Raw genomic sequence first — 26605 nt, forward strand, 5'->3', positions numbered from 1 at the left:
CAGCCTCCCCGTCCTACGATTTGTTTTACAGCGAAGCTGTATATGACTAGCCGACTCGTCCGTCCACCCGGCTGTCGCTTTTACGCCGAAAACTCCTCCGACTTAACCCCATGCGCATGCGCGAAAAGGAAAGAGAGAGGCGAGCGATTGGTTGCGTCAGTAGTGGTGTTGCTGCTTCCCGACGAAGCCGAGCGCGCGCGCAGCAGTTTCTCTCCGGCTCCGAAATGGGTAGGCCACGCGTCATACGTACTCCTGAGGAGCAGGTAGCGTTCGATCAGCAATGTCGCGAGCAGAACTGGAAACGAGCTCATCTACGCCGTGCCGATGCTACAGCCCGGGCACAAGAACAGGCTCGTGCAGCCGAGCACAAGCAGCGACTGCGTACCGAGGAGCCGTCATTTAATGAATCGTGGGGATTACCCAGTGATAAACACCAGGGCCGTACGTTTCAGCGTTGCTGGTTAACCAACCGTACGGACTGCTTAGGCATAAATTTTTTTGACAGAGAAATCGCCAGAGCTTTCGTTATGAAACGGCTTCAGGCAACTTATTAAGAGCGGCTGTTTTCTGCGATTGATTCTATAACGCTACCGTTTCTGCGGCATTAAAACATAAATAAAAAATACAGCTTATGTTGGCTTTTTACAAACAATTCTGTAAACACCCATTCTCTTCTTTTGTCTTGTAAGCACGCTGCCTGCAAGGTTTCCTGGTAACCATCGTTATTCCCTGGTGCTGCCATTCTGCTTGGTAATTTTCTAACGGTTATCGACCATGATTCATGCTCGGACACAGCGTTAGCCCTATCTCGGCTGATATTTAATCGTAACGAATTGCTCCTTATACGGCCGATATTGTGCTGAGAAGCTTAAGAAAAAAAAAACATGATTAATAAATACATAATCTTTGTCTCGGCTTAACGAAACAGCATGCACCTTTAACACTTCACTTTGCGAAACTTTGACGTGGGAACTTTGCTAGAAAGAACCTCAATTCATGTTTAACCTCTCTTATTTCCGTGAGGCTTTTATGACAAGCCATCTTTTTATTATCAACAGAGCGTCCGTTTTATATATATATATATATATATATATATATATATATATATATATATATATATATATATATATATATATATATATATATATATAATTTACGTCTTGTTGCTATGCATTTTTAGATCAAATGAACGGGTGTCATGCACAGTAGTTGTGTTAAAATATGATTAATTCGTGAAGCCTAAGTCAAGCCATAGGTAGCAGTCTTTGTGCAAATTAACAAATGTACGTTCAAATTTGCACGTGCGAATGTTGATGCAACGACAGCGGCGTGTGCTGCGAAGAATTAGAAAAAGATTATGGATATCCAAATAACTGAATTTGTCTCCCCCACCATCCCATTCTTTTCTGTTCATTGTGTTCATTGCCACTTGTCCCTCTTACAAAATGACTTGCTGGATTAAAGGTGCGATGCTGACCGTTCTTTTTTTCTTTTCGTTCAATAGGAGAAAATTATATTAATCACTGCCTGCCTTAAAATTTAACTGTATTCACACTTATTTGTTGCCGACACTTACTGTATTTTACATATATATAAAACCACCATTCACGATAATCTCTACCACCTCTATCTCCCAGTAGTTGGACGTCTATAAGCATTGAAGTGCTATACCAGACACCACTGACTTTTCTCACTTCCATTCATCGGAACAGCATACTTTTTTAATCATGCACACGACAGAAATCCCGGCAAAGCATGGATAGCCGGTATAAACCAATGAGCACAAACTTTCCGTAACCATTCCCAAGATAAGTATGTTTCAGACAGTGCACGGGTATACACCTGTTTCTAGATATGAAATGTGCGCAATCTGCGCTCTTGCTGCAAGTGAAATCGAAACGAGTAGTGCATTCAACATCAATAACAACCATCACGCGTTGAGTCCACTGCGAAATATTTCTCTAAACGCTGAGCGGGAAGGTCTTCGACAAACTGGTGTCGTTCTTCGCTGGAGTCAAGCACAAACTCAGAGTACATGCGGAAGTCGTCACGTGGTTGTCACGTTTGGAAGGCCTCACAATAGAACGGGTCATTCTGGTCCTTCTCTCGACACAGATGTCCTTTTTTTCTTTTCATCACGTACGATGCAGGGCACAGATCACGTAGGCACAGTTTCAATAAGTCTGAACTTCGTTGCCGTTGCTGTTTCTGTGCCTTGCCACCATATTTCTGTAAGGGAAGCACGTAGCCTTGTCTCGTCCGCACTGATGTTTGCGATGACATTTTAACGTTCAACAAAGAAACTATAAAAACACTCCCAGCTCCATAGAACTATCTATAAATTGAAGCACACTACCTTCTACGTATGGTCCCGATTAGCTTCCAGATTGTTAACAGAAAACATGAAATTCACATTGTGTTCAAATGGCGCCAGTTGGGAAATGTTCAATATTTTTCTGTGAGAAAGCCTGCTTCCATACTGTTGGCGTGAAATTTGACTCGAATTCTTAATTACTTAAGGTGCAAGCTAACCTATCGAAAAATTATATTTCCCCTATAACTCCCACATCGGAGAATACCACATGATATATCGAAAAATAAGAGGTTCTAAATAGAATCCCGTTTCATTTCATATGGGAATATTGAAAATGGGAAGTTATGGGGCACATGTGCTTTTCAACAGGGAAGAATCACGTAACCAGAGCAACTTCTCCTTCGACTCATAAATGAGTCAAAACTGGGGCTACGACCCAGATATTCTTCCGGCTAGGCCAAATTCACCAGTGGTATGCTCGAAGGAATCTGATAAGCACGACACCTATCCGAAGCGAGGTTCGTGGGTTCGTATTCGTATCGTTATCGAGGAATCTCGCAACTTATTGGCACATTTTCCCTCACAGTTTCTCAGCTTCAAAAGAACATGCCCTGTGGCCCGCAGTAAAAAATACCGATTTTGCATAACTGCCTTGTAAAAAAACCAAATACGGAAAAACAGAACGTCCACTTGGTACTCCAATTTTGCACAGGCTAGGAAGCGCTTCTTTGTGTCCTCGCAAACGCCAGTGCGAACGGACAACACTCGTCGGCCTGGAGGTGCTGTCACTCCTGTCTTCCACACAGCACGGTGCGGAGGAGAGTACGGTCATCACAATCACTCGATGACGATGTCGCCTTGCGCCAGGCGCTGCTCGCGCTGTCAGGAGTAGACGCCGTCGTTGCTTTGTATGGAGAAGTGTCGGTACGAGATGTACTCCTGGGGGACCTCCTGCGCCTTGGCCGGCCGCCGACGCCTACGTCGCCGGCGGAACTTGAGCGCCGTCAGCAGCACCGCCAGCACGAGAATGAGCACGGCGCTAACGCTGCCGCCCAGGATCATGCCCAGCGTGGACAGAGTCACGCGCGTCCTGTCCGTGCGTGCCAGGGTGCGCACCTGTGTGAAACGTGTACAAGAGTTGAAATACGGATTGTTTCTTTAAGAGGTAAAGCGTGGTTCCTCTTTAAGCGTTACAACATGACTTCTCCTTAGGAGGTAAAACGTGATTTCTCTGTTAAATATCGCACCGACAAAACACCTCGATCCATTTCGTTTTTCATGTGTCTTGAGATCAGTTACACGTATCGGACGCGAAACAGGCAAGGGAGCTGTCATGTTGTATTTTACGTATATAATCATTCTATAAGAAATTTAGCATAGGAAAAGAAAGCAATGGCCTTTAACATCAGGAAGGACATTAATAAAGACTAAAGCTGCATTTGCGCATGCACGAATAATGCTCCGTAAATCACCGCGAATACTTTATTATGTTTAACGAAAATACACGTTACCATCTCACCTAACCAGATAACCTACACTAGTGACGGTGCTTTACAGTAAGGCTTCTCGCCGTATTGACAAGTTGGTACCATAGGCAAAACGGTCTATGGTTGCCTGCGCTTGATGAGGGCTCCGCTTCAACGCAGTTATATTTCCACTTTTACTAAAAGAAATGTTTTACCTCAACAGTAGCGTACAGTCAACCACAAATTTTTACGGACCACGGGATCTCACAAAAAGTTCGATTTCCGAGCAGCCTGTAACGGTAGTCAGTATAACCGAACATCAGAATGTTGTTCGCATATACTGGTAGAGGCGGCGCAGATAGAAGCTTTTTCTCAAATTTTGTGTTCGGTTAAATTTTGTCGCCGAGTGTACATTGCACATCATGACATACGGAATGTCAGTCCGACTACTCTATTTTATCATAACCTTCGTTTCACTTCCATTCAAGCTGATTCGTAGCTCTGCTACGTAGCCATGTTCCAGCATCGGCTTCGCCCCCTCCTCCCCCCCCCCCCCCCCACGCAGAGAAAGATCAACACTTTTCTTCTAATCTTTCATTCAGAGCTAGTGACGTACTTAGGGCGTCACTATGGGGTTTGATACTTTTAGCGTGCAACTATCGGTAGTAAACCGGATGAGCCACATGCTGTCACAACATTGTTGGTCCTTTTTATATATTAGGAGACGCAGGGACGCACGCGCAGCCCAAGCATAGGTCGGCGCTTTGTCGTAAGGCGTTCTTTCTCGCTGATTGGGAAAATAATTTTCCTCGTGACAACCATGACGTCCGACAACTTTCGCAAACCAGTGCTTACTCAAGATGCCATTCCCTTTGAAGTTTCGTTAACGTTAGGTGCTGAAATAAGAATGGCTGGCGCGTGGCACGTGACCAAGACATGAATGTTCAATCAAAGTAGATTTTATGTGGCACACGCTCAGCCATGCATTACATGCGAAATGTGTGTCGTATCTTTACGACACATGATTAGCGGGATGAAGACGTGCTGCCAGAGAGCCTACTGAGACCTAAGTAGTGAGCAATGCGACAGTCTTCTTTTGTTTCGTTCATATTTATTGGCTTTAGTTTGGGCAGCAGGCTGCATATCCTCTTCAGCCACGGCGTCCACATTTGTGGGCGGTACCTACTTTTGCCATTTCTGTGCAATGGTAACAAGGAATGGAGCGTAAACATTAAGCTTAGGGCAAATTGAACATTGTGGTAACCTAGGCTACTTCCGTTTTGCTCCTGAGGGATATTTACGTTAGAGAGTACCACTTTGGTGGAGGCACTACCATGTTTACTCTACGCTTGACGTGGGGCATGTTGTTAGCAACCTTGAAATATATTTTTTTTTCTTTCTTGAAATGCTTGAGGCCAATGAATAACTTGTGCATGTAATTCGAGTGGGGGATTTTCGCCTCTTTATGAAGAAATGTAGCATGACTGACATTACAATATTCAAATATTTAATTACTCTAACTATAATGGCTTACCATAATATGATCAAAGAGTCATTGTACCACCTTGATTTACTTTCAGTGGAATCTCAAGCACCAGCTGTGTTTCACACATGTATCAACAATCGATCATAATTCGTGACTGGAGGGGATATTTTACAATAACATTAATGAAAAAATAAAGTTGTAAGGTGAATCAACCTATAGATAAAATCGATGTATAATGATGTCTTTTTGGCGAGTTCAGTGTGAAAATGGGCTGTGTGAACCGTATAATTAATTCATTGTGCGAGGCCTGCTATAGCGACAACGTTTGGTCGACACCAGCTAGAGTTTGAATTCCCTTCTAAATTATTTTCATTAGCTATGCTGAGCAACGTTATCATGATCGCCATCATCATCCCAATAATTATTATCATTATCACACTCATCATTGTCATCCTCATCATCATAATAACCATAGCCATCGGAGGCATGGCTCTCGGAATAAATTATGTAGTTCATATTCCTCATCATTATAAGATTACTAAAATATTTTCACACTTTGAAACCCCACTATCTCCGGGAGCGCCACACGCAAGAAGCTAGAAACAGAACATATAGAAACAGAGATGCCCTATAATAAAAGTTGGCGGTAACTCTCCAAAGAAAAAATAATTTCTCTTCCATAACTATTCGTTCCCCTTGCTTAAATAATATTTCATTCAATTATTAAAAGAAGTAGGTATGTGACGAATGGGCAAAAGGACCAACTGGTACAGAGTATAATGACTGAATATTTTCTCCTTCATTTGACTACGATTGTTCTAGTAAAGGTTGCCACGTAAAGCGCGCTGTTTTCCCCGGCAGACGCCAATATAATAAATTAGAAAATCCCCCTGCTCACTCGCACAACACTGACCTGTAAACACTTTCGGTTGTTAGTAGACATGTCGTAGGGCCGCTCCACATCGGCCGTGTAGGGCGTGGGACGACCGAGGCTGCGCAGGTACTTTCCGGTGGCGGTGACGCACACCGTGTACCAGGTCTCGGATCGCAGCCCGTCCACCTCATAGCGGCGCACGCCCGGCTCGAGGGAGGCGCCAGCAGCCGGCGCGGGCTCCGAGGTGGCGTGGTAGGTTACCAGGAAGCCGCCGATAAGCGTCCCGTTCTGCACGTCCCACTCGAGCTGAAGGCGGTCGTGGTCGAGGCGGCGCACCTCGGCAGAAGTCATCAGGGGCGCCGGGCAGAAGTCCACCGGATGCAGCGAGGCGACAGACTGGTTTGCCAGCTTGTCCGGCTGCGCGCAGCTCGGTCGCCGCGTGTTGAGGCGCGGGTGGTCCTGCAGCCATTCCCAGAGGCCCAGCAGACGACAGTCGCAGTGGAACGGGTTGCCTGCGGAAGGTTTGGCAGCCGTTAATTGCGACACCTGCGGCGTTTGATGAACACGCGACTTCACGTCCTCGGCCTGGAGTCGTTCAACTTTGCTGTATTCATCCCTCACGCGACGAAACGTACGAGGCCAAACAAACAAAAATTTATTTCCTCCATCTCATCGCTTACTTAGAGCCGTTTCAGTGCGAGTGCTAGAAGAATCGCTCTGCTGTCTCCCTTGTATTTCATCGTACGCCTCCATCGAAATGTGGGCGCCATGGCCACCATTCAATCCTGCCACCTCGTGCTCAGCACCCCAACACGCCAGCCAACGCCAGTTCCTTAAATATCTATCATGCTTTACCCAACAAGCCTAATTCGGTAGAAATGTCTGCTCCAGGCTTCATATAGACGTACAGTACTCGTGGACGCACTCATTTTGGATCATTGAAAAGCCATTTACAAAGTTGCTCACGTTTCCTCCATCTCCTCGTTGACTTAGAGCCATTACAGTGCGAGTGATAGAAGAATCGTCCTGCCTTCTCCCTTGTATTTCGTCCTACTTCATGCTCATCTCTTTGTATTCATAAACATGCACCAACTTGCCCAACAACTGACTTGGCCTCATGTTGATGATTTCTCTCGTAGGAGCTGGCACATATCTGCTATGTGAAATGGCTAAATATTTCGCGGCGTTGGAAACTTGCATTCAGTGTGGCAATTCTAAACGAAAAAGAAGATAAAGGGCTGGCAACGTTGGCAAATGCAGAAACAAAATCAACTCTTCGTTTAATTAATACATACTACTTTCCATGTGGGGCCAAGACATGAAAGTAGTTTTGACTTAACACAATATAAAGGCGCATCCGCATTAAAAGCTTTACATACACAATTTTGGAACCAAAGCTTCAGCATAGGGAACGTCTAGTCCTTTAGAACTTTTTTATTAATTTCCCATATTGCGATGCCTACGCTTGGCTATCAAGATTCTTTTTTCCGCACATTGACAGGGAGGCAGAAAGGTTTATTTTACTCATTGTAGGGTTTTCGGTTCATCTGACGTCATCATTTAAGAATGTAGTCATACATAGACAGCAATCCCAGCCAGGGCGATAGCGAATATTGTGAGTAAACTTGAGATGGCTCACGCACAATCTGCGTCTGTTTAACAGACCGCTATGTTTATAAACTATCTTATGTTCACTCTTTTTGCACGTCACAGCGTAGCCTATACTGTTTACTTTTAAACTGTTTTTGTCGCTATAACAAGGGAGACTGGTAGCTTATGTATGCGCAACAAAGAACAAAGATTGCACAACGAAAACGTTTGTATTTGTACGGCCTACAGAAAATATTTGTATCTTTCAGCTCGAATTGTACGCACTTGGTTTTTGCTAACACAACTCTAAAGGCTGTTCAGACCGCTTAGCCACTGTGATTATGAGGTGGCATACCACAATATATTCAGTCAAGGTGTGGGAATAAAGTATGCCTCATTTTACCACTTGATTTTGCGGCTCTTCCGCGAAAGTTGCCCCACACGTCATGAATGTTTGTTTTCGTTTTCATCATCGACTGTTCGGAAGCAGATAAAATTCGCCATTCACTTTCCAACAAGCCAATTGTCTCCTACCATACCCCCTCCCCCGGCTTCTTGACTAGATATGTTATCTTGGAACTGCGCAACGAACAGCGTAGGGCTGTTGATGGCGTGGTGTAAGAACTGATGAACTACAAGGCATTAACCCATTCCAAAGAAGTTGTGAATTCTCCCTCGTTGCTCCCGTGGTGCTGTCGTCCCACTCACCGTGGAGAAGCAGCTCTCCAAGTCGCACCTCAATGGGCTGCAGCACGGAGCTAGAGAGGTAGGCGAGCCGATTGTTGCGCAGGTCTAGGCTCACGAGCGCTGTCAAGTTTGCGAAGGCATTGATGGCAATCCAGCCAATCTGGTTGTCGCCCAGCCATAACCCTTTCAGGCCGTACAGGCTGCTGAACACCCCTTCGTGAAGACGGGCCACTTTGTTGAATGACAGGTCCAGATGCTCCAAATGTTGTAGGTCGGCGCCGAAACGGGTCACGTCGCCGATGTTGTTCCGCGTGAGGTTGATCACCTGCATGCCGTGCATCAGGGCATTTAATTGGCGTTTTTCACATTACCTTGCGTGTACTCGGTCAGCTTCCATTGCATAGCAAGAAAAATTGAAGTACTTGAAGCCCACAAAACTGAGACGAATGTTTAGAATCACCTTGCGCGCAAGTGACTCATAGGGAAAATGTGTCGGATAGAAGACCAAAGCCAGCCTTTGCTTCTAAAAAAAATGTAACCTTAGTCATCTGCAATTGACAAGTACGTAAAGCTTTGCATTACGTACATGTTACTACGTAGGGGTTGTCTGATGCTTCGTCATTCCAGCAATGCTCACGCCCCTTGCCTTCCGCCGTCTCATTTGTTTGCAAAGTGATAATACGCTGGCTTGCCGAGCAGCTATCGCTTCACCACGAAAAAAGGAAGACGAAAGAAAACTCGGAGAACAGTTACGAAGCAAGGGTAAAGGTGCGCATGACGGAGCACGCTGTAGTAAGTGCTAAGGAAGTTCGCACTGCAAAGCAGATCAGTGCATTATCGCTCCGGGAAGAAAGCAGACGGCTGAAAGCACGGGCGTATGCTCACGGTGGAATCGGGAAATGTTTCTTACTTTTTTCTCAGGAGCATCGGTGTGGCTATGGAACGCGCGCGGCAGTTCATTTTGCCGCACTGAACTCTCTACGTTCAGCCTTCCCGAATACTTAAGCGCGCTACCCTTGGAAGTCCTTCAACGCGCTGTTACAAGCGCGTCCGCAAAGTCTCCCGCAGAGGGTGACAACACAGCCCGTCTCTCTCGTGCGCGCACACGAGACAGCGCTCGGGCACTTCGATCGATCAGAAGTCACTGCGTGTGTCCTGATCATCGGGGCCCGGAGAGAAGCTTGTTCAGCGAAGAAAGGCTGTTGTCGCTAAAATGGTCCAGTTAACCCCACCAAACGATTATGCAATAGTGCTTAACCCTCAGTTTCTGGGCACATGTTTGTCGACAATAAACCAGTTTTCGTACTGTCGTTCTCGAAGACTGCTACATAATTAAATGGCATAGTACCCTGTGGCCTATTTAGTGTTTAATAATATTGTGATTAATCGTTAACACAGTGTTACAGTAATGTAGATCACATTCAATGCGTTGCTGTGTAGAAAGCCGCCTGTCAGATACTTAAGCATCTGGCATGTCCTGGCCTTAAACAAGTTATGGCACTTACCTGCAGGTGATCGATGCCCTGGAAGCGTTCCGAAGGCAATATTTCAATGGCGTTGTGTCCCAAATCGAGCACCTGGAGCTTTTTCAGAGGCTTGAAGGCACCGGGTGACACTTTTATGATACTATTGTACCGAAGTGAGAGCGTGGAGAGGGAAGGGAAGCCCAAGAAATCATTGGAGGCTATGATGGAGATATTGCCATGATCTATGCTCAAAGTGTGCAGCGCGGGTAGGCTTCCTTCAGTGGTAAAGTCTTCACGAAATCTAATTAGAGGATTTCGGTTTAGGCTTAGCGTCGTGAGTTCGTCCAAGTTTGACGTTAGGAGCGCATTCGGAATGAATGTAAAATTGTTTCTGTCGAGAGACAACACCTGAAGTGTTCCAAGATCATCGGTAATTGTTGAATTGAATGAAAAGAGAGCGTTTTCGGTGAGATCCAGCACCTTGAGGTTTGGCAAACCACGGAATCCACCCTTGCTTATATCAGAAATCATGTTATGAGTAAGGTTTATTTTGACGAGTTCGATGTTTCCCTTGAAAGCGTTGCTCGGTATTGAAGTTATCTTGTTTTGCGAAAGTGACAATAACTGCAAGTTTGGGAGCGACTCAGAAACCGTTGGCAAAGATTTAAGGTTGTTGCCGTCGAGATGTAGTTCCGTAACATTCAAGAGACCTCGCAGCTCAGCGCCATCCAGAGAATCCAAAGCATTACCTTTAACGTTCAAGATCCTAAGTTGCGAAAGTGGCTCAAAAAGTTTGCTTGTGAGTGGGCTTATCTCGGTGTTCTCGACTTTTAGAGTCTCCAAGGAAGAGAGGCCGTAGAAGATGTTATCGTGAACGCCGGTAAGGTTATTACCCGAAAGGTCCAGGTGTTTGACGCTAGGCAGGTATAGAAAATCAACCCTAGCACTAATTAGTTTGTTATTGCTAAGGTCGAGATGGGTAAGAGCTGATAGGTCAAGGAACGATCCAGCTTCAACGTCTTCTGCCATCACGCTCGAGAGGAACAATTCCTGTAGTGGTATTTGACCTTCGAACATGTACTTTCTTATAACGTAAATTTGGTTGTGCGACATGTGCAGAATTCGAAGTTTCTTGAGTGACTGAAACGTTTGCGGTTCAATATCCATGATGTTATTATGCGATAGGTAGAGCTCTTCCAGGCTTTCAGCGCCTCGAAACATGTCTGTGTTCACGTGGCTGAGTGTGTTGTACTCGAGGTAAAGAGCTCTCAGCTTGACCATTCTTTCAAATGCGCCGTCCTCAATGGCTATGATTTCATTGTGATTCAAGTGGAGCCGATCGACTTCGATGAGGTCACGGAATATTTGCTTCTTGATCCTCTTGAGTCGGTTCCAGTCTAGCCACAGAATATCCACTTTATTTAGACCACTCATGCTGTCCGTGTGCATGTTGCTAATTTCGTTTTGCGTCAGGATCAGAGAACGAAGGCTGGATGGATACCGACTCAGAATGTCGCCTACGTCTGTCAGCCTATTGCCATGAAGATTGAGGTGCTGCAAATTCGCCAGGCTCTGGAAGGCTTCATTTTCGATTGTCTCAATTCGGTTGAACTGTAGGTGGAGCTCTTGCAAATTGGGCAACGAATAAAAAACTCCCTTTCGTATTTTCTTAAGCAGGTTGTTTTCCAGTCTCAAGTCCCGCAGCTCCACGAGTTCTTGAAATGTCCCTGGAAGCAGGTCAGCAATCAGATTGCTGTCTAGAGAAAGGGAACGCAGTTCCCGGTTGTTCTTGAACATTGTTGGGTGTATTGAACGAAGCTGGTTGTGAGAAAGGTGAAGCTGGAACAAGTGCGGTAGCGGATAAAAGGCGGCGATCTCAATCTGCGTGATAGCGTTATTCGCGAGGAAAAGTGCCGAGATTTGCGACGAGTTTAAGAAGGTGTCATTTGTTATCCTCAGGATGTTATTGTTGGTCAGAAGGACTTCCCGAAGATGAGTCATGTTTCGGAAGGTGCCACTTTCTATGCTGTGCAGGTGATTGGAACTCAGCTCGATGGTGCGTAGCCTTCTTAGGGGCGCCAGGACTTTGCGACCCAGCGTGTGGATGATGTTCTGACTGAGGTCCAGTGCTTCCAGCTCTAGAAGATGGATGAAGCACGAATCATCTAGATCACTCAGTTGGTTCATGTGAAGCGAGAGAGAGTTCAGTCGCGGCATGGTCACAAAGCTTCTCTCATTGAGTTCGCGGATACGATTTGAACTTAGGTCTAGCCGCTGCAGGGCAGTGAATCTTGTGAATCCATCGTCCGGTATATCTTTGATTTCGTTTTCAGCAAGTCTCAATGCTTTCAGGCTCCGAAGCCTTCTGAGGGCGGTTAAGGGGAACTCTTTTTGGCCACTGTCTATCAGATTAAGTTCTTCAAGGCTGTTCTCGAGCCCTCCGAACGCATATTCAGTTATATCCGTAATATTGTTTTTTGAAAGTTGCAGATTCGTTAGCTGAAGTCCGTAAAAAACGTAGCCTTCAAGTGCGCCGATGTTGTTTGAGCTGAGTTCGAGAGACCGAAGTGACCTGAGGTCTTTCAGCGCTCCTTTGGGAACACGCTTCAGTTTGCTTTGCGTTAATGATAAAGTCTCGAGAAAATCATCCAGTCCTTCAAAAACACCGTCTTCCACGTTCTCCAGCGGGGTATTTGACACGAATAATCGCGCGATGGTCCTATTTACGAAGAATCCGGCCGGCAGCGTGGTCATGTTGGACCGCAAGTTGTAAATGCTGAGCATCTTAACGGGGCTGTGAATTTCAAGTAGTGTACTCCGTATCTGGTCAGGCGTGACAGAGTTGCACTCGAGAAATACGTCGCTGTCAAACTCGTAGCACGGGCACCAAGGCTTTCTGTTCCAAGAGGGACACATCTCCTCCTTGGGCTCTTCGGCACTGATTGGTAGCGTCAACAGCAGCATCGTGTTCAGCAGAGGCAAAATCCACGTTAATAGCCAATGCCATCCTGACGTGAGACAGCAACATGACGTGGCTCTCGGCAGGACCAGCGTCCCGCGCAGCCGTAAACGGACCATGTCACGTTGTCGGCATCTGCAACCGAAATGAAATGAAAAAAAAATTGTGCATGAGGTCACATTCCTCCAGTGGCCAGTACCGCACTCCACAAAGTTCCCCCTACGAAGACATAGTTAATTAACAATTGCTGGCACACCTACCGCAATAAATAGCCTCCTGTAAAGCAGAATGATAAATTGATGGATGTAAGTACGCGGCAAAAAGCATTCATGAGCCACTAGCTTTACAGCCATTTGTTGCTTTGTGACCTTGAACTTTTGATATTTAAGAGTAACGTAGGTTCGCTTTTTCTTGTAATTCAGTTCAGTTTTCATGTTTCAGAATAGTAGATTAAAACATACATATATTGTCATGCGGCCAGCTTCGTCAATCTACCAATATCAAGGTCTACCAATATCAATAAGAAAAATCGCAGGTTCGCCCGAAAGGCGAAGTATCGATTGCGACAGCAAATTGATAGACAGCTATGCGAAGTAAGGATAGTAGCTTTATCGGCCGTATGAACTTGAAAACATTCGCTTAGGCTCTGAATTAACAAGGATGAGGGATGGTGCCAGTGCGCACAGGTTAACATAAACAGATCAGACACGATGAGCGCTGACACTCGCTCTCAAACGCTGATGTGAGCAAGCGCGGCAGCAGGTGCGAGCGAAGTGACCTTTGTGTTGTCTCTCGCTTCAGCGCGAAGTAAACGTCGAAAGCACAGCGCATACGAGGCAACCGGCACTCGACGGATGAACTTTGTCCACAGCGCAGATCGCTTCCCCCCCCCCCTCCCTCCCTCCCATTCCCCTACGGCCTTTCACGCGATGGAAGATGGCGCGCTTGCTATCCGCTTTCCTCCTTCGCACACGCCATATAGAGCAGCGATCGCTGGCTCACCCTTGCACGCTTTCACTCCCACATACAGCATACGGCATGCGGCAACGATTTTATCTTCCTTGGACTTTATACAGTACCTTAAGGCGAAATCTACGCTTAGGCCGACGGCAAAAATGCGCGTGGAGTGTCCATATATTTGCCATCGCAATAAAAGTGTAGTTTATACAACGCCCCGCCACGAATTGTTATTTTCCTAAACCATAAATGGTTGCGAAAGTGTACTTGTTCACCGTTATAAAAGGTGAAATCCGATGGCTGAGTTCACCTTCCACGTTTATTACCCTTCCTAATGATACATTGGATGTGTGTCTATCTGTCTTATTACCCGTGGCTGTGTCCTAGTGCTACATTTTGGGATAAATATGGGATAAATAAAATGCTGTAATATGAGATGAATAAAATTTACAATCCAGCAACTGCAATCTCTAAAATGCTTCGCTTAGGTGACCCAGTATCGAAGGACACAATTTTTCGCTATTCTTAAGGATAAACACCAAGAAACAAACAAAAAAGGAAAACGTTGCCGGAACGAGGAGAGTGAGCAGTGTTGCCATGTTGTGAAGCTTAAGGTGAGCTTTTATCTTCGGCACGCATGGGAAAGAGTGCTGTCAGCGAAAAACGAAGACAGAAAATTAAAAAGACGAGCATGGCGTCACTGCAAATAGAACGAGGCATTTGGGCGGAAGTAAAAAAAAAAAGAAAGATAGAGAACATACCAAACAGAAGAATATAAACAAGAAATGAAATTAAGTTACAAATCGTCGTGCTATCACCGAAGAGAACAGAGATCTCCTTCCTACGAGAAAGAATACAAACGAATGTGCGTTCGTCCGCGCGCAATATCAGCAGAACGCATTTCACAATAGGTGTCGCAAGACGCAGGTCTGCTTTTCCTCCTTCACCGTTCACTCTCGCTGTCAACTTAGAAAGAAGGGCGCCAGTGACGAAGGCGGGGGGTTCCATCGAATCCGGTAAGCCTCGTATTGACCGGACTCCATGGCTGGCCACTGGTGTCGGGAATGTAGAATAGGGGAAATAGAACGCTCTTCCTGCCTCACGAGAGAATAAAAGAAACAAAAAAATGTTGTTCAGTGGTCGGCTGACGTCGAACCAATAAACGTTGGACCTCACATTTGTTCACGAGGTACTGGCGGCGGAAAAATAAGCGCCATGGTCAAGCTGACACACATGTCGTTTACGGGTGCTCTTACGTGTTCTTTAATTAATCTTGTTATCCGAGGCCACAAGAAAACGTAAACTGATCGAGCAACAGCACATCTGCATCGATGCAAGAAATGCATATATATATATATATATATATATATATATATATATATATATATATATATATATATATATATATATATATATATATATATATATATATATATATATATATATATATATATATGTGTGTGTGTGTATATATATGAAACGGAAGACATAACAGATGCACGACGGAAGGCGTACACGAGTCACATTATTGCTGAGAAATTACAGAAGCAGAAATCTGTTGAAAATATGTGTGCAGATTTTTATCGCAATGCCTTCTGGATTCGCTTCGCTAAAGCACAGCGCACAGCGAGCGACTAGACAAAAATGACACGCACGATGCTGTTGCCGGGAAAAAATGTCGCATTTGTTGTGAACCGATACTTGACAGAAATTTGTTTTAGAGCGAAGATATATCAACTTTAACATGAAGACATATATCCCAGTGACAAAGCAACAGGACTCCCAGTAAATTTAGGATTAAGAAAAAAAGTAATATAATCTACGAGTCAAGCTCGCTAAATTGCAGCTGTCGACCCTTTACCTGCTTACATTCTTGTCTTCTGCTAATAGCCTTTCTCTTTAGTGTAAGCTGGCTAATCTTCCAGTCTTTCTTTTCTGTTCTCTTCCCGTCTTTTATTGTTCTTCTTTTCTTATTTTGGCCACTCCTAGCACATTTTGATCAAATATAAATAACACCTTTTCTTGCGCCCATGCTCTATACCATTTCACATTTTCCGCTTCCTCGCTGTGCCATCTATTACACACGATGAGATAACCTGGCTTATCTCGGCGTAATCGTCACTGCTTGCCGTTGTTACACTTCCTTTACTTATATAGGAATTGCTCAATTTCAGAAATAAGGTTAAAAAAAGGTTGTTACCGATGTCCCTGCTGCATGAAATTGATTCACCATTGACTCCGGGTGCAGTAGGTTTTCTTTTTTTTGTATTGTGAATTTTTGCATGGTTCTTGTTTCGACGTAGTTCTTGTTCTGATTGACGCCTCTAGGAGCACGCTCATTAAGTTTTGAAAAACGATGACTGCGTGATAAATTTGTCTTCTTTATCCTGACGAATATGAGGGTGACGTTACATCTGCGTCAAGCGTTAAGCGTGTCCGTATGACTGCATGATAAATTCTACGTTGCAGTTTTCATGACAAACTTATAATACATTTTCTGCTTATAAGAGGAGGCCGCAGGGCAGGGCTGTCATCTCGACCACGCTACCGTGTACGCCGAAAAAGAAAGTTCTGTATAAATATCTATCTCAAAAACAAGAGTGCTCTTCTTTTTAAAAACGTATTCTTGCTTTTCAGTTGCCTTTAGTAACAGGAGCGACATTGCTTGCAGCGAGTAAAACTGGCCTGCCGTCTCAATATATCCGCTTAGAACGTGAGGAATGCTGCGACCCGACGCATGGAAGTGCATCAAAATTTTAGTATTAGTTATTTTTATTACCATGCCCATCACGTCAAGAAATACAAACCTGACTCGAGTCGGAAATGCCCCACATTTATCTCAAGTCACGGTCGAACAGCACCGCGGAGGAGTTCGTCTCGCAGCAGGAGGACGAACGTTAATATTTGAAGAAGAAAACCGTGGCAAGGGTCTCACTCAATGGTGGACACCTCAGCGGGAATGCGGGTAAAAGGCTCCTCCTCTTAGTCTTTCAGTAGCTCGCAAACACGGTAAGGGAGGTGTGTTGACCGGTGCCTAATACCCGGACGAAGCTGAAGCCTCTTCCCCCGGTTTCCCCAGCGCATTGATCGGTGCGTGCGCAGGACTTGCGTCGTGCCACGTAGACCGACATGTTTGTTTTTATGTGGGCTGCTCCACCCTCGTTCCTTTCGTCTTTTACTGTCTCCTTTTGAGATTGACATTAGGAGAGGAGGAGCACACTGCGAGGAGTAGCACTAGAGTATGGTGTTCGATATGACAGCGAATAGAAACAAAAAAGAAAGCAAACGAAAATTGAAGGAAATTGCCAAAGAAAGCTGAGAAGGCGGAGGACAATACAAACATTTTTTTTAGTCCGACCGCATGCAAAAAAAAAAAAAAAGACGTCCACCCTATTCTCAATATCAATGCTCCGTTCCATATGACTCCTACATGTCTTCCTATTTGTCTGTTTCAATCAAGACGCGTTCACCGTAGCCCAAGAACGTTGAGCGCATAGTACGGGCTTCTTTCCATTCCTCTATCAATTTTGTTTTCTGCTTTCCTGCTGTCTTTTTTATTTCCTAGGAAAGATAACTTGGAACAACTACGACGCCTCGTGGTTTACTTCCTCCTGGATTCCCTTTTGGATTCTTTTGGATTTTGGATTCTCAGGTGTCGTATGCCACAGCCGAAGGCGTGCTTGCTTACGACACCTGAGGCAGTGTGGTCCCGGCGTATCGACTGTAGCCATATGCGAGCCTAGCACGGTAACAATGTTCCTAAAAAATTCAATATATAATTTTTTGATATTTTTATATCATTTCTGCTCTCGCATGCCTCTTTCATTCCCCTGCTGTTTTTGAATTCGCTCGTTCTGTCACCAATAGAAGAAAGCTTCATTCCTATACTGCTTCACAGTTTTGTCACCATGCATTCTTTCTTGCGTTTCTCCTCGGAGACATTCGATGCGGTTTACGTGAGTTCTCCTTATTTTTTTGTCAATAATGCAGCTCTGTACCACATTATTTAAGTTGCGTACATTAATATATATATATTTTTTATTTTTTTATTTGCAATCTATTCAATGTAAAAATGAGAACTCATTGGACTCTCTACTCACATCCGCTGCTGTTCTTTCGCAGGTTAATTAAAGCATTATTAAATATCTTCCCGCCTATTTGTTCCCTTCCTTTCGCAGCGATTGATTTTCATTTCTCCTTGTGCATTAATTAGGCAGCTTAAGTTTCTAACTGTCAGTTTATCGGTGTTGCTGACATCCATAGTCATTTCAACTGAAAGAGAAAGTCTGCCGGTGCCCAAAGCAAGTCAGGAGCGTGCGTGCCGTCGAATCGTTGCTACCTCTGAGTGGGCTGTCAACTTCACGGCAATAAAGTGACTGCACAAGATCTATGCACACAAGGAAGACAAATGCAGGAGAGGACAGCCGCGTGGCAACCATAGAAGGGCCCAAGCTCCGGGCGCCCTGCTTTGCTTGCGAGGACTCGAGGGAGGAACACACAGCGTGCCCCCTTCCTCGGCAAACTTTCTCTGTGCACACAACAGAACAGCGCCTCGCTAGCCCGGACGGTAAGCCGTGCGTGGAAACGGTCCAGGTGTGGCAACGACGCTCAGTATTCAGCTCGTTTAGCTGTGCAAACATGGCTTTCCAAGAGCGGCCACCTCGTGCGCGTGTGCCCTTCTTTCGCTTTATTGGACGCGGTCTCTCACCCGCTTTCTCTCAACCTCTTACCGTCACACTCTCCACCCTCACCCTAAACTGACACTCTACCTTAGGCTGACCTCTTCTTCGCTTCCGTGCCCGGTGTGCTGCTTTATATCTACCAAGAAGTCCGTGTGCTATAGGAAGCCGACCCCCCTACATTGGCTACCCGCCCTCTGTGCGCATTATGCAACTGCAGCCCTTCATTGCGCTGATGGCCAGACTCCGCGAGGGTAAAACCTGGGGCCTGGTTATTGTCGGCTCGTCATGGGGAGCTGCTCTCTTTCTCTGCCCCAAGATGGGGGGACGTCCTTTGGTGCTTCCGAAGGACGTCTGCCTAATTCCCTGCAAATCGTCGAGAGGAATGAAGGTAATGTGCTCCTCTCAGAATTCATCCAAGAAAAAACCAAGGCAAAGGAAAACAAAGCGAAAGAACTGAACGAAAATGACTGTAGAGTCATTTATGAAATCAGAGGTTGAAAGAGCAGCTCGTGCTACATGTGACAGTGAAGCTAAATAAGAAGCTAGCACGCGCTCCGTCTTGTTTCTGCTACAAGCGTTTGCTTGTTCTTTCATCGTTTTCGTCTACCCTCCTATGTCTCTAGCGTTTAGTCTGGTTCGTCCCCTGCCGAGAATCGGGGAAAATTATTCAATTTAAAGCGCATTCATCGCAAGCACGACCAAGCAAAATGAATATGTGGGGAATGGGTGGAGATATAGTGGACGGGTATACAGTGCAGCCATTCACTAGAGCTACCATAGAGAACCTATTAGAGAAGCATATCACGCGCGGTGAAAGGCGTCTAATGACGTCACACAGCATCCACGCAATAACAAGGTCTGGGTTATATTTCATGCCTTTTACCATACGCCAATAAGTTGGAAGTAGTGAGCGCGGCCTAAGCTACGTCTCTGCTGTCGTCTCGCTCTGCCAAATGTGGGAGCTGTTGACCGTGCATGTTATCAAATAACGCCTAAAACCGCTAGTCTGTGTGCCACAAAGCAGGCCGTTTTTATTAGTATTCAGGCAACTCTCCTCCTTCGCGTGAACCTCACTATACAGCATGACACGACTGGTCGACGAACCCCTGCACTGGTGCAACTAATGCAGGTAGGTGCCTAGCGCTCGCGCGTCTTCCTTTAATATATCCGCTTCGGCAACTGTCTCTTTTGATAATGGAATTGTGAGAACAAGAATGTTGCTAATCTGTTGCTCTCGTATCAAATATTTTCTTAAAAAGCACCACCAACCAGAATAAAGGACTGCTGATACTCTCTAAATGTCATACTCTCTAAATGACACCTTGCTTTGCTCTCAAACCACCGAGTTTAGCAACGGGCGCTGTTTGCTGTCATGAAGTTCTTCAAAGGAAATAAAATTATTAGAATATTATTCACTGTCGTATCTCTGTACAAACAGCCGGACGAATGAGCTTTCTTTTCTTTTTTTGTACGTGTGTGTGTGTGTGTGTGTGTGTGTGTGTGTGTGTGTGTGTGTGTGTGTGTACTCTTAATCTCACCAAAAAGAATTTTTGTTTCTAATTTCGAGCATGTTAACTCCTCGTTGTGTAAAAAGTGAATAGAGCAGAGACGGTCGTTTTCGTTAGATGCCAGCGTTTCCTTACCTTCGTGCATGTTTATTTCTCTCAAAATTGTCGTTCGCGTCAATAAATTTGAAAGGAGGCTTATGTTTGGAGGAATTCTTGCCCGATCAAGGAATTGTTATGGGCGATGTCTGGGGAAAAATTTTAGAATTGTAGCAAGTTTAACTTATTACAGAATACCCGTTACATGGCCGATCGTCTGATGGCTCGAATTACTGGGTAAGCTTACCGTAATAAACGCCACTGTTGACTAACAATCGTGCTCTTTCAAAAGTAAGATCACTTGCGATCGTTCTTGTCCTCTTAGGGTGCGTGTAGCAATCTATTCCGGCGCCAGGGCTCACTTAGCGCAAGACAGCTGCGCGCCCGAGTCAATATCAGACCGACCCGATCCCTTTTATCCATTCTATTTCAAGTACCCGCTGCGATTTGTTGAAGTGAAGAGAGACTTGCTGGAGAATCTGGAAGTGACAAAGAGAACAAGGACAATGCGCGCCTTTGTTAGGTTCCTGTGGCCGATGAATGGGAACTGTATACCGTCTCGATAGCAACAGCAGCAGGGTGCACACTTGCCTCGTGTATTGCAGTTGACAGAGGACAAAAATACGGCAGGACCTACGTGATTGCGTCCACGAAGTAGCAACGCAAAAAAAAAAAATCAGAAGCGTAAAGAAAGACGACTGAAATTGTGTCCCATCACCCCTGCGAGCTTCTTCACTTCCTCTCACAGCTTAGAAAGCTGCAAGCGCCGTGATATATCTTTTCCCACGCGGCTGGTACCGTGACTGGAGGGAAACGTAAAGCTGTCTTCAAATGAAATCGACTCCAGATCTTTTCTTCCGAGCTAGGAGGGCGGTAGTAAAGATGGTAGCCCGCCCCCCTCCCCCACCGTCACAGCCGATTCTTCTAACGTCCCCCGACAGCCAGGTTGATCTGGGAAATTTTCTTTTTCGTAGGCTCCTAAACTTCTTCGCACCCCCTCTGCCACCACCTGCATGTTTTTTTTTTACATTTGTTTCTTGTTTACAATCTTTGTCCGCTGTTCCCTACTCTCTCTTTCGAAAGTACGTCTTTGCCCACTTTATTTACTTCCACACAACGATGTCATTATTACTCCATCAAATGCTGCAGCGAGGACAAAGACCTTAGCGAAGACCAGTTTCACAGACCAGCCTCTCCCGTGCTTTTTTCCAGCTAGCCAACGTGTTCTCCACCACCGGGCAATCCGGCGGCAAACCGAGACCAGCGTACGTCTCCAACTGTTCTGCGTACTTTTTCCGAAGGACAGTTATTACACCTTTGTGGATTCAAATACAATGCTCACAAAGCTACCTTATCTGGCTGAAAATGACCCGACAGCCGGTCGCGGGCATTGAACAGTGAGTTTATTAAGGATATGATTGAGATGATTTGAACGGGAAATAGAAAAGGCTGCGTTGCAGATTTCATTAGAAGCTATTGAAAACGTGGGATAAGCATACTCATGCGGCTGCATTTTCTCAGTATCGACACTGGAGGTACCGATTCCGCGTAAGATTACAATCCTAGAAAAGTCGGGCGCGATATCAGGAAAGTTGCTGAAGATGTTCACAGTGTTCTACGCCATTCTTCAAACTGTGTTAACTTTTATTTTATTTTTTTTCAAAAACCAAATAATTAGCACCGCTACACTTGACCTGCTCACTTGTTTCTTGTGCTTCAACGTTCGCCTAGAGAAATAAGCTGCTTACATGCTAAAAACATACCCGCCAGTTCCAAGGCATGACCATCAAGAACCCCGTTTGCGACGCTATAACGCGATGCAGCTATCGTCTCTGCTGAATGAGCTCTTTCTCTAACAGAGGCATGTCAGTGTCTTGCGATGCTCCCCTATAGCACTTATTTTCCTTCCCAGAGCAGGGCGCAGATGCCGCGTCATTGGTATATCACCGAGCTGTCTTGGCATAGACACTCGGGTTTATGCAAACTTGTTTACCAGCTCCTGGTGTTTTCTTTTCTTTATTTACATGTTCTGACAGAAAAGTTGTAATTGCCTAGCTTCCGGAAAAAAATTCGTGCGCCTATCGAGCCACACAGATCATCAAGTGCTTCCCGCACGTGGATCGATCCCGGAGATAGCGCAATATCGGGCCGACCTGCGGTGAAAGTGAGGCTTCAAGCCATCCGCCAACTTACAAAAATAAGTTTGATATCTTTGGTCTAAATACAACCCGTTTATGATACTGAATTGATAAGAACAGACACTACACTTTGACTCACGTTGGCCATGTCTACGTTCGCACCGTCGTCTCTTTGTCGGCGTTCGAAGCGCTTGCGTATCTCCTTTCCATTCCTTCCGTTCTGCTGCAGTGGCGGTCCCGTAAGCGCGCGGCCCAACAGGACCGTGAGGCGGAAAGAAATGTGAACCGTCCATCTGGCCCCGATCCCGTTAACTTGGAACGTTTCACCGGAGCAACGGCCAGGTTTAAGAGATAGTTTCTGGGAAGCTTGTTTTGTGTGGCCTGTGTTGTGTGTAACCGCTTGTGGTTTTCTAGTGACCTCACAACCATTACTGCACTGCGGGATATCGACCAACGCATGAGGTGGAAGGCGAGGTGCTAGTCGCATCTCGCCTTCCATTTGTGTGCATACGGTGTTTGACGCATGGCGACGGACAGTTCGTCATTAAGGAACCCACATAAGCATCTTCACTGGTCATCCACCTTCACAGATTTGAATGGTACTGAATTTGTTTCCTTCTTTTATCTTTGTTTCATTTAATTTATTTGATTGATTTACTTTGAGAAGGTAGTGGCGGAGGGGGAAACTGTCACATTACGTCGCTGGAATTGCTTAAAAATAGTGTACCCGGAGCTCGCTTCTGTGGGCTTCGCGGATTTCAGAGGCTGGATTAGGAAGCGCCTCTCTGCAGTTATTATTTAAAGTTTACGAATGTCGCGGTAACGAAGTAGATTGTCGCGTCATTTGCGGGAGTTACAGGTTGTCACAAGAAACAAATGCTGGCACACCCTTTGTTTTCATCTCCGTTTATTTGTACCTTGACGGACACCTTTTCAAAAGTATAGGCGGTGCGTAACGCGCCCAGTATCACTGTTACACCTGCTGGGAAAAAAAGGAGCCCTGAGCTTGCAAAGAATTAAAAACAAATAAAGTGAATGTTCTGACCATTCGTGCTCAGGAGCCCCTCAGACAAGACATTATGCCATGCGCGTATGTCAAAGATGCTCGTGAATGTTGCCTTTCTTTACTAATATAAACTTCCGTATTACTTCATATGAAGATATCTGCGTGTCAGCAGATTTAAAGCCTTTTATGGCTGAGTGTGCGAACTCCCAGAAATAGGATTAAATACGACACAAAATATTTCTCCCGCACAGGGACTTGTAAGGACTTCTAGTTACAAGTTAATAGCGGACGCTTTCTCCACCATCTCGGAAGCCATGCCACGCGCGACCTCTTTCAGTTATATGCCGCCCCCCTTGGGAACATCTGTAGCCTGCTACGAATCATAAGATTGCTATAATGATCGGTGGCCGTCTATGCTTAAGTTCAGATCTCTTAAGTTCTTAAGACCTTACGGGTCCTTGTTTCCTTAATCAGCGCTTACTTTGTTCAGTAGTGCGATACAGCGTTCGCGTCGTCTATAAACGGTGAAGTCAATTAAGAAAGGCTATGCCTCTTGGCACATTATATTGATGAGTCGCAAGGGTGGGCCCTTTGTTAGTGTTATTTTATTTTTGCTAACAAATATGAGGCAATGCAGTGCTTAAATAAATGTCGAGGCAGAGGCTGAGAGAATTAACATAGTTTGTAACTATGAACAGCTAATTTATGCTGGTATCTGATTGTCTTTAATGAAAGGAAAAGAATATACTGCGAAATGTTTGGCCTGTTTAGTGGTTTCGGTTACACGAAATGGGGAAAGAGGCTATAGGTGATGAACGGATGCGAACTAACTCGTACTGTGAGAAAGATGCGACAGCGACCGACGCGGCGTGCCGTAGTCCTCGGGTTTATGTTAAAAGGTACTGATGGGCTAGTTGGTGAGCCATGATATTGAAGCAGCGCACTTACATTTGACACGTAAACGCACACATACAAAAGACCCACACATGCGCTGGTGTGTGCGGGTAAGTGTCAGATGTAAGTGCGCTGCTTCAATATCGCGTTAAGTGAAAGCGTTAAGCGGCGAACGGAGCGGCGGCTGCGGCGGCTGCGGCGGCCTGACCAGCCGGGAACGTGAGCGCGTTCTTCAATACTCCTGACTCGAGTGATGCGAGAAGCAGATCGCGATGATGCCGGCTCACGATGCGCGATGTTGGCTATGACGCTACAATATTATTTGCCAAAGGAGAGCCTACCTGCCACCTACCGCCGTGTCCTGTTACGAAACCTGTAGTGATGTTACGTATTGCAACATATGTGGGATTTTTCAATATGACAGAATAAGAGTGCCGGCAAATGATTACAGGAGCCCATAGCTAACGGAGAGGCTGTCCCAATCAGCGAAGCGCCTCGTGAACACGTTTACAAATCTATCAGCCTATTTAGGATCAGGTTTGCGTGCCCGCAGCGATTGAGAAGAGGCAGAGGAGCGTGCAAATTCACGCCAGTTTATGACTGCAATGAGATTATTCGGTTAATGCACCACACAACAGGCAAAAGGCTTTAAAGAAGAAAACAAAATGAAGCACACGTCTCAGGCTTTGCCCCTGCTCTATGTAAGGTGTAGTGCATGTTCTATGCCACTGTCCAATCTATAGGTCTGTAAACGGTATGTATGCTGTGCGTACTGGTCTTACTGATCTTAGCCGCTAAGACGACTCACCGTTCTAGAAAGCATAGACTCTAGAACTTTGGTCGGGACATCTAGTATTCACAAGGCCAACAAAGAGCTAATGCGCTTCTTAAAGACAACTGTACTAGGCGAACGCCCCTAACTATATACATGAGCGAATAATCATCTGCTTGTGTGCGCCCGCCCATTCTTCTCCCATTCCTATCATTTCTCGCCTTCATAACGTGTGAAGTAGACAACTGGGTGTGACGATGGTTAAACTCCCTGCTTTTCTTTCCTTTTCTTTAGTTATCTCTTTCTCCTTCAGCTTCTGTCTACTGCGTAGCTCTAAAGGAACACCTATATACCACATACATACACAAGAAGAACCCCCCCCCCCCCCCCGAACCTTAACTAGAGTGAGTTATAAGTATTACAGAGGGCCGGTCTCGTTAGGTTTAACTATGCGCGCGCTCGTAGTGTTTCTTTTTTATCTACTTCCTCTCTTCTTGTGTTATAAACGAAAAAATGAATTTCTTCAGGGAGGCTAGACACAGTTCCATTTTGCCTATATATAGGCACAATAGTAGTCCTCACTTAGCGCTTGCTGGACACGGCCACTTTCAGAGAACCCATAAATATACTAATCTTGTTTCGAGTGCGTTCGGTGTTAGTCAAAGAGATTCAAGAGAAGCTTTTTTTTTTTTCTCTGTACGTCTTTGTTTGAAGTTAAGAGAGTAGATTGAACAAATGTTTGGAAAATACAAGCTATGGGTCGGGGCGAAGGAATACGGAAAGCGTGTGCTATACAATGGCGCATTCCGTTTACTCCGCTTTTCCAAGGAGACAATTCAGTCTTGTAGATTGTAATTTTAATTTTTACCTTTCACGATATACGTGGCCCAAATTAGACGTGACGATGTAAAAAAGCATTGCTTTTACGTTTCATTGCTTTTTCACTAAACCATTTTTCTTGTCGCTGTCAGACACACTTGCGCGTTCCTGCACTTTCTACGTAAGATCTACAAAAACGAGCGAAAAAATGAACAGGAACACTAAAGTTCATTGTTTCTTCGAATAACTGGAAAGAAGAACAAAAACTGCTAATCGTTAAAGCGCTGTGAGAGCTTAATTTCGAGCCCATTCATCACCCCAAAGCGATAACAAAAAACGTCAAGGATCGATCGCTTTTTTTCTCGCAGTTTTAATTACGTCATTGTTTTCGAGTTCAGAAAAGAAAAGAAAAGATTGATTATGTTTGCCAATATGTGGTTTTGACGTTGATAAAGTCTTTCTGCACATATATATACAGAAGGCTAGCCTTCGTTGTGTCTACTCGATAAGCCAGTGCTTTCTTGAACTTCCGGAAGAAAATGTTGGAGCCAAAATAAATTGTTAAGAAATCTGTCCTCGGCGCTTTTCACAGAACATTTACCAAGCACATTGTGCTGATAGAAATTACATGTATAAAAACAACCGTTCCCCGTGACAAGTAACTCAAGTTTGCTGAACGTTTCATGGGAGAGACGTACATTTCCTGGAACAAAAGAAACCATTTATAACGCCTATCACTTCTACAGCCCAAATCTTATGTGAAGATTGGCAGAGCGGTAAATAACCAACGCAAGGAAGTGCGAAATCTCAGTGAGATATACCTTGACTAAAGCTGGTGCACAATATCTGGAAATATTTACTCGGTCTTTAACAAACCTAGCGTCTTCAACA

The 26605-nt window shown here is 45.1% G+C and overlaps 1 protein-coding gene and 1 pseudogene across 1 annotated transcript; both read right to left on the minus strand.

The window, feature by feature from the left end:
• Nucleotides 1–1129: 1129 nt before the first annotated feature.
• On the minus strand, nucleotides 1130–13059 carry LOC126530998 (uncharacterized). Its single transcript, XM_072288251.1, has 4 exons — nucleotides 9923–13059; nucleotides 8439–8742; nucleotides 6180–6652; nucleotides 1130–3430 (listed from the first exon to the last, which is right to left on the minus strand). Exons 1-4 carry the CDS (start codon nucleotides 12959–12961, stop codon nucleotides 3197–3199), a joined length of 4050 nt encoding a protein of 1349 aa, XP_072144352.1. The 5' UTR covers nucleotides 12962–13059; the 3' UTR covers nucleotides 1130–3196.
• Nucleotides 13060–22195: 9136 nt separating this feature from the next.
• LOC126532482 (U2 spliceosomal RNA) lies at nucleotides 22196–22371 on the minus strand (annotated as a pseudogene).
• Nucleotides 22372–26605: the final 4234 nt, after the last annotated feature.

This window comes from Dermacentor andersoni, chromosome 5 (genome assembly GCF_023375885.2).
Source record: "Dermacentor andersoni chromosome 5, qqDerAnde1_hic_scaffold, whole genome shotgun sequence".
In the NCBI taxonomy this organism is placed as follows: Eukaryota; Metazoa; Arthropoda; class Arachnida; order Ixodida; family Ixodidae; genus Dermacentor; species Dermacentor andersoni.